Genomic DNA, 9,332 nt, shown 5'->3' with positions numbered 1-9,332 from the left:
ACAAGCAGGGCTTCCCTAGTGGCTCAGTGGTAAAGAATCCACTTGCAATGCAGGAGATGTGAGTTTGATCTCTGAGTCAGGAAGATCCCCTGGAGAAGGAAATGGCAACCCACTCCAGTATTCTTGCCTGGGAAACCCCATGGACAGAGGAGCCTGGTGGGCTACAGTCCACGGGGGTCACAAAGAGTGGAACACGACTTAGCAACAGAGCATGACACACAGGATCTGATATGGCAGTTTTCTGGATGCTATAGAAATAAAAACCAATGAGTCTCAGTGTTTGCCTTGAAGGAGCTTACCATCTATAGGAGGGAGGGCCCAGAAGACCAAAACTGAAATACACATGCTATGTTTTATGATAGACCTATAGTGATCAAGGGAGAAGGCGATGGCACCCCACTCCAGTACTCTTGCCTGGAAATCCCATGGACGGAGGAGCCTGGTGGGCTGCAGTCCATGCGGTCGCTAAGAGTCGGACACGACTGAGCAACTTCACTTTCACTTTTCACTTTCATGCATTGGAGAAGGAAATGACAACCCACTCCAGTGTTCTTGCCTGGAGAATCCCAGGGACTGGAGAGCTTGGTGGGCTGCCGTCTATGGGGTCTCACAGAGTTGGACACAACTGACGCGGCTTAGCAGCAGCAGCAGCATAGTGATCGAGAGAGCCTTAATGTTTCCCTCATGTTCATTAAACTTTAGACAGGTTTCTACCAGACTCTAGGACCCTGATCTCTTTTTCCTTAAAGCATCTACTTTATAAAACTTGTAACTGCAATTTCTTGCTCTGCTCCTATGTAGTGTAGATAAATCTCCCAGCCTCAGTAGTTTGACAACCCAGAAACATTTTTCTCAAGGACCTGAGAGCCAATCCTTTGAAATGCAATTATTCAGGAAGACAGGGTCCCTTCCCCCACATCTCCATGGGAGGGAAGGAGCCTAACTTCAATAAGAATCAATTAACAAACACAAGTGGCCTAATCACATTGACCAACTCCCCTCTAAGGTCCTTTAGTACTTTTATCACCAGCTCATCCCAGTGTGTAAAAACCCTCCTGCCTTTGTTTCAATCAGTCGAGTCTAATGTCTCTTTCCTATTTCCTATTTCTTCAAGACCCTATTCAAGAGTCTTGAAGAAAGTCTTCCTTGTCATTTTTAAGAATATGCAGCACAATTTCTCTCTGACACATCAAAGTATGGCAACATCAGGTACTCAACCTGCGAGGGAACAGATACGACTTTTCCCAAAGGATGTGTAAATTATGAGAATGAAATATACTGGGTGAGTAAGCATTCCAGGTAAGTGACAGGCATGTGTACAGGCAGATCGCATGGAGTATAATATCACTTTCTTCAATTATAAGATTCTCAACAAGGGAAATAAACTAAAATTTAAAACAATCTGAATTCTTTCTATAGAAGCCAATAAAATATATGCATCTATTTAATATTTAAGAGCAAACCTTGAAAATTACTCTTCTACCAAAGTTATCTCCTTGTCTATTTCTACATTGTTTTTATTGCAGTTAAGTTCAGATCAGTTACTGTTGAGAATCTTTACATGTTAACATACTTTTTAACCTAATTCTTTGAGTCAAGACATTTATAGGTGAATCACTGGCTGAAGGATGGACTTGAATCAGACATAGGACATACTCTACTGCTCAAGGTGACTATTCCGTCTGAAAGGTATACACATTCATGGCAGTGAATTCACAGGGAAGAAGCTAACAAAAGCTCATTTTTTTCTTTTTCCTTTCAGGGCAGCCCCCATGAGAGCAGCTGTTCTCTTATTAAGGCTGCTCAACCTTAGCAGTAAACCTCTCTGGAATTAAACTGAATAAGGTGACGTAGAAGGGAGTTTGTACCAAATAAATTTGCGTAGATTAGAGTCCGCAGGTGGTCTAAAATATGCCTGTATTGGGAGCCAAATTGTTCAGCACTGGAACCTTTTGAAATGAGAACAAAGGTCCTTTCATTGCTCAAATTCTAAATGCAGCTTAGTACTTCATTAGAAACCTCTTAGTTCACTGTAGGAATCTTTCAGATTTAATTATGATGTAGGGAAAAAAGCCTTCTTTCCCTAGGATACTATATTGAAACATTTTATTCTGTATTTCCTGAGAGATCACAAGTTAGGAAGATTGCTGAAATTATCAGTGCATATTTAATTTATTTTTTTCTGAAATCTAAATTTTAGGATAAATCAAGTTAACCATCTCAGTCATTATGAATTCAGAAATTAAAATTACTAAGAGTCAGTAATAATAGAGTTAAAACTGAGGAAACCTGAGTTTCCATTCTGGTTCTGCAGAAACCATCTACACTTTGGGATGTCTGTTAAACTCCTGAGACTCAGTGTAGATTTTGTAAAATGAGGCAGCTGAACTGGGTGGTCACCAACTCTATTTCTAGAATTCCATGTGGCCAAATTTTACTAAACACTAACGCTGCTTAATATTTATCATTTTCTTGGCTATAATGGGAAACTTCAAAGGTAATTTTTCAAAAGCTATGTTTATCAAATCATTGTTGATGATGTCTTAAATTTTAACGTAAGGTGACCAGTTGATGTTTAGAAGCCACTAGTAAACAGAATCCACAGAATTCTCATTCCCACTTTAGTGAGCATGATTAAAAAAGGGAATATCAGGAGAGTAACACATTAGAATCTGGGAGTCACTATGGCCACCCAACTCTACAGAACAGAGACAAAATGGATATTTAGCATTTGTTGCTAAAGCCAATGTTGACGGGTTGAGCCTGTTGAATTTCATAACCTAGGTTCTTTAATTCTTGATGCATAGATTATGTGTGTGTTGTTTCAATGTATTTGAGTTCAAATAGCAATCAGGTAGGGCCCATGGGAACAAAGCTTTTCCAGTAGCTAAGCTGACCACACTTTCCAATAACATTCAGTGGAAAAACTGCCCAGCCCTTAGTCAGACAGCGAATTACCTGGCTCTCTGAATGAAAAAAAAAAAAAATCATGCATGTTTATTAAATGAGAAAATGAATAAATAATCCATGAATCCTATCTTGGCTCCTAACTCTGAATGCCAAGGTCAGCACAGAATTTTTAATAGAAATCTTTTTATAAGCATCAGAGGAATAAAATAAAATTAACTTGAGAATAGAATAATGAAGAAAAACAACATCTGGTTTTCCTCTCATACTGTATCAACATTAATATATAGGTAAGAACTTAAGCAAAAATCTGACCTAAAACCAAATTTGCCCCTCTCCGGCTCTATGAAGACCTCCAAGACCTTTTAGAACTAACACCCAAAAAAGATGTCCTTTTCATTATAGGGGACTGGAATGCAAAAGTAGGAAGTCAAGAAACACCTGGAGTAACAGGCAAATTTGGCCTTGGAATACAGAATGAAGCAGGGCAAAGACTAATATAGTTTTGCCAAGAAAATGCACTGGTCATAACAAACACCCTCTTCCAACATCACAATAGAAGACTCTGTACATGGACATCACCAGATGGTCAACACCGAAATCAGATTGATTATATTCTTTGCAGCCAAAGATGGAGAAGCTCTATATAGTCAGCAAAAATAAGACCGGGAGCTGACTGTGGCTCACACCATGAACCCCTTATTGCCAAATTCAGACTTAAATTGAAGAAAGTAGGGAGAACCACTAGACCATTCATGTATGACCTAAATCAAATCCCTTATGATTATACAGTGGAAGTGAGAAATAGATTTAAGGGCCTAGATCTGATAGATAGAGTGCCTGAAGAACTATGGAATGAGGTTCGAGACATTGTACAGGAGACAGGGATCAAGACCATCCCCATGGAAAAGAAATGCAAAAAAGCAAAATGGCTGTCTGGGGAGGCCTTACAAATAGCTGTGAAAAGAAGAGAAGTGAAAAGCAAAGGAGAAAAGGAAAGATATAAACATCTGAATGCAGAGTTCCAAAGAACAGCAAGAAGAAATAAGAAAGCCTTCCTCAGTGATCAATGCAAAGAAATAGAGGAAAACAACAGAATGGGAAAGACTAGAGATCTCTTCAAGAAAATTAGAGATACCAAAGGAACATTTCAGGCAAAGATGGGCTCAATAAAGGACAGAAATGGTATGGACCTAACAGAAGCAGAAGATATTAAGAAGAGATGGCAAGAATACACCTAAGAACTGTACAAAAAAGATCTTCACGACCCAGATAATCACGATAGTGTGATCACTGACCTAGAGCCAGACATCCTGGAATGTGAAGTCAAGTGGGCCTTAGAAAGCATCACTATGAACAAAGTTAGTGGAGGTGATAGAATTCCAGTTGAGCTATTCCAAATTCTGAAAGACAATGCTGTGAAAGTGCTGCACTCAATATGCCAGCAAATTTGGAAAACTCAGCAGTGGCCACAGGACTGGAAAAGGTCAGTTTTCATTCCAATCCCAAAGAAAGGCAATGCCAAAGAATGCTCAAACTACCGCACAATTGCACTCATCTCACACGCTAGTAAAGTAATGCTCAAAATTCTCCAAGCCAGGCTTCAGCAATATGTGAACCGTGAACTTCCAGATGTTCAAGCTGGTTTTAGAAAAGGCAGAGGAACCATAGACCAAATTGCCAACATCTGCTGGATCATGGAAAAAGCAAGAGAGTTCCAGAAAAACATCTATTTCTGCTTTATTGGCTATGCCAAAGCCTTTGACTGTGTGGATCACAATAAACTGTGGAAAATTCTGAAAGAGATGGGAATACCAGACCACCTGATCTGCCTCTTGAGAAATTTGTATGCAGGTCAGGAAGCAACAGTTAGAACTGGACATGGAACAACAGACTGGTTCCAAATAGGAAAAGAAGTACATCAAGGCTGTATATTGTCACCCTGTTTATTTAACTTATATGCAGAGTACATCATGAGAAACGCTGGACTGGAAGAAACACAAACTGGAATCCAGATTGCTGGGAGAAATATCAATAACCTCAGATATGCAGATGACACCACCCTTATGGCAGAAAGTGAAGAGGAACTCAAAAGCCTCTTGATGAAAGTGAAAGTGGAGAGTGAAAAAGTTGGCTTCAAGCTCAACATTCAGAAAACAAAGATCATGGCATCCGGTCCCATCACTTCATGGGAAATAGATGGGGAAACAGTGGAAACAGTGTCAGACTTTATTTTTCTGGGCTCCATCTCCATCTCATCACTGCAGATGGTGACTGCAGCCATGAAAGTAAAAGACACTTACTCCTTGGAAGGAAAGTTATGACCAACCTAGATAGCATATTCAAAAGCAGAGACATTACTTTGCTAACAAAGGTTCGTTTAGTCAAGGCTATGGTTTTTTCAGTGGTCATGTATGGATGTGAGAGTTGGATTGTGAAGAAGGCTGAGCACTAAAGAATTGATGCTTTTGAACTGTGGTGTTGGAGAAGACTCTTGAGAGTCCCTTGGACTGCAAGGATATCCAACCAGTCCATTCTGAAGGAGATCAGCCCTGGGATTTCTTTGGAAGGAATGATGCTAAAGCTGAAACTCCAGTACTTTGGCCACCTCATGCAAAGAGTTGACTCATTGGAAAAGACTCTGATGCTGGGAGGGATTCAGGGCAAGAGCAGAAGGAGATGACAGAGGATGGGATGGCTGGATGGCATCACTGACTCGATGGACGTAGGTCTCAGTGAACTCCGGGAGTTGGTGATGGACAGCGAGGCCTGGTGTGCTGCGATTCATGGGGTCGCAGAGAGTCGGACACGACTGAGCGACTAAACTGAACTGAACTGAACTGAACCCAGCTTATGGTTAATAATGAGTTCTTTTTCTCTGCTTATGTGAGCTTACAACAGGGCACTTACATAATGGTGAAATAGGTTAATATCCACATTAGACTATCTCTCTACTAGATGGCCAAAATGAACTATGTCATGCATTTTCCTGACTGCTCACAAACAGGAACAAATGATCAAGGTGTCTTTCACTGGTAGCATTTTTGGGAAGGGCTTTGAAAAGTACCAACAGTAAGATCGTGTTTGATGAAAGTAGGTAGAAACTGCATACTGTATTTCCATGAAAACAGGAACAGTATTTGTGCAATGTCACTATAAAGGTTATTGGTTTTCCTAATTATCCTTGTCCCTAAGACAGGAGTAACAGCAGAGAATATTTCAAGAGATGAAGAGATTGGAATGGCTGTACGATACACTGCAAAATCAACGACCAGATGTGACCACTTCTCACTGTCGCTACTCTCACTGCCCTGGCCCAACGCCTCAGTCATCTCTCACTTGGATGATTTCAAGAGCCTCTTAACACACTGCCCTGCTTACAGCCTTGCTCACCCCAAACTCCATAAGATTTTCCATGCAAGAGTTGAAGCAGTCCAGTTAAAACATTAAGTTGAATCAACTAAGTTTTCTGTTCAAAACCTCTGATGGCTTCCTATCTTACTCAGAGAAAAAGCCAAACTCCATTCTGCAGAACCCTACCTTCTAACCCTCTATCATCTGGGTCCCCACTGTCCCCCTCTGCTGTTCCCCACCCACTTCCTCTGCTCCAGCCTCCCAGCTCTCTTGGTGCTTCCTGAACACCCAGCCAATGTCCACAGCAGAACCTTACATGGCTGGCTTTCCTCTCTCCTTGAAATGCTTTGTCCACAACTATTTTCATGGGTCACTCCCTTGCTTCTTTCAGTTTTGTTTTTTTTTTTAAAATACCTTTCTTATTTAGATATTCCATGACAATCTTGTCCATGATATTAGTCTTTCTGTGCAATATTTCATATCCTCTTTAACTCTAGCATTTATCAGCATCTAACATATAGATTTACTGATTAGTCTTCCCTAGTGTCTGCTGACCCCATTGGAAATACAAGTCAAAAAAGGTAAGGACGGATTTTTTTTTTTTTGGCCTGATTTGTTCATGGTTCTATGTTTAGTATCTGGAAAAATGCCTGGCACAGAGTAGATGCTTAATAAACATTTAATGAGTGGGTGATTACCACCTCTTACCACTTCAGCATCTTTCCCCACCAAGCCAGTAAAAGCCTCTGTTGGTCTAGTTGGTACCTGAGATTCCTTTCACTGCTAAATCATTAAGATACTCTGAAAAACAGACTTTGACTACTTATTTTTTTTTAAATTCATGACAGAGAACATACCTTTGTATGAATATGATATTATAATAATTTCATAATCTGTAATTTCTATGATGATGATATTTGGGAAGAGGGGAGTATCCATAATCAATTCAGTAGACGATGTGTGGACTTAACTAGGTAACTCATGAGAAGCATCAACTTTATCAGAACCTATGTAAGAAAACAATCCTGGGAGAAACACATTCGAGAAAGATTTTATGACTCACTTGGAGATTCATTATTTTCACAGGTTTCCTCTTCATTTGGTGCTTCCTCCTCCTCCTCTTCTGGGTCGTCCGTGTCTCCTGACTCATCGCTGTCTTCCACCCATTTCCCTGGCATCAGTCCTGCTGAATCGTAGGAGTTGCACAGAGGACCCACGATGTGTGAGATGAAGGATTCCTGAAGGTTGGCCAACTGAGGAGCGGAACGGTCCATGAAGGGGCTTATTGGTAACCCAAGGCTGGCCTCTTCATCACCCTAGAAACAGGAATGTAGCAACATGGTTAACTAGAAAGGCAAACGACAAGGAAAGGGTAGAATACAAATTAAGTCACCATTCACTTGGCATCTAAAATGTGCAAATATGCAAGAATCTGGGCATTGATGGAATCTGGGCATTGATGTGTGAACTCTCTCTGTACTTGACTGCTAAAAGATTTTACCCAAATTACTAAGATTCCTATAGGATTGCTTTGTTGCTACTTATCCTTTGGTAATCCTGAGGCTTTGGTTTTCAATCAGGGGAACTACCGGAAATGGTTTATGTCTCAGCAGATGATCTCTATCATCATACTAGTCACTGTTCCTTATAACAGAGTGTAAGTTAGAATATAAATGCATCTTAAAAGGCAATGCTAGACATAAATATCCACCGGATAATCTATCATGTTTGCCTTTTTTGGTCTTGTCGCCTAGAAAGCTTAAAATAACTTATTCCTCAATTAAAGTTAGTACTTTATCCCAGCTTTGGGTTGAATTATGTCTTCTGTGATTATATAGCTTCTGATATTCTTATTTTTCTATGTTTAATAGTACTACTGTATAAGTACTACTGTATAAGTGTTTTTATTTTGAACTAATTTATCTTTCTAAAGAAAAAGTTAGATTGAAAGCCCGAAATTATCTAGCAACATTAATGAAAGAATTATACCAAAATATCAACAATGGTTATGCCTATATATGTAATGGAATTATCACAAGTTGCTTTTCTTTACATTTTATCTATAGTCAATATTTCAGGACTGAGTATCAATGAGTTCCAAGAAAACACAATCTTTTCTAGAAAGTATAAACCTTTTTTTATGAGTCCTGTCTATAATACATAAAAAATTCTTTCTTTAAATATGTTTGGTGAATGGTGATTTATTACTTACTAAGGGGCCTCATCTTATTTCTGGATGACTTTGGGAATACAAATTTCTTTTTAACATTGACCTAAAATCTGTCTGCTTATAACTTCTATAGACTGGCTATAGTCATGTCTATTTTTAGGGAAGTTTTTTGTCTTCTTTTTAATAAAGCAAATCCTGTTGTATCTTATATAATTTATCTTCTTTAAGCTGTACAACATCATTATAAACCTAATCCTAATTTTGCAGGTCAGTCTTTTAAGTATCTAAAGAGAGTTATTACTTCTGTTTTTCCTAAGGGTACATATTTGTACTTCTTTCCTGGCCTTTTAGGTCACTACTGATGCCCATCATTTACCCATCTCCACTACCTTGAGATTCCTCTTATGAGAGATGTTTACAGCACCAAACACAAGGTTTCAAGTACGGCTGGGGTAAGGTCATGTGGGGAAGATCCCTTCATGTTCTGTTGGTAATGTGTCAAATAAAATGCTATTTTTATTAGCTTTTTCATGTACTGCTGTTATAAACTATTAGAAAAGTAAATGAACTTAACTTGATATACATTCATCCATATTAATTTAAACCTAGCTTCTATTATGATAAAATTGATGAGTATTTCAATGGGATTCCTAATATTTTCTGAGGTCATTCTATTATCTTAACACCCTTTTCCATCAAAATACTTAATAACTTTATCTTAAGAGTTTTATGTCTATAGTTCAATTTTTGTCATTTTTTAAACCTCTGATTAAAATTGGCCAGTGCCTTTTCTCATGGTATCATGAATATAAAATGACTAATCACACTTTTACAGCCTTTGGAAGCTTTAGAGCAGGGGTCCCCAACCTCCAGGATCAAACGCTTGATAATCTGAGGTGGA

At 39.0% G+C, this 9,332-nt stretch overlaps 1 protein-coding gene across 3 annotated transcripts in view; it reads right to left on the bottom strand.

Annotated features, from left to right (window-relative positions):
- Nucleotides 1–9,332, bottom strand: part of PDE3A (phosphodiesterase 3A) — a 376,263-nt gene that overhangs the window by 10,067 nt on the left and 356,864 nt on the right. For all 3 annotated transcript variants that reach the window (XM_005911912.3, XM_070371160.1, XM_070371161.1), the window contains exon 15: nucleotides 7,325–7,577. In XM_005911912.3, the coding sequence (XP_005911974.3) occupies nucleotides 7,325–7,577 (253 nt within the window). The remainder of the gene's footprint in view (nucleotides 1–7,324; nucleotides 7,578–9,332) is intronic.

The sequence above is a fragment of the Bos mutus genome, chromosome 5 (assembly GCF_027580195.1).
Source record: "Bos mutus isolate GX-2022 chromosome 5, NWIPB_WYAK_1.1, whole genome shotgun sequence".
Lineage (NCBI taxonomy): Eukaryota > Metazoa > Chordata > Mammalia > Artiodactyla > Bovidae > Bos > Bos mutus.
Note: the sequence above shows the minus strand (reverse complement) of the source record. Positions and strands in the feature narration are given on the sequence as shown.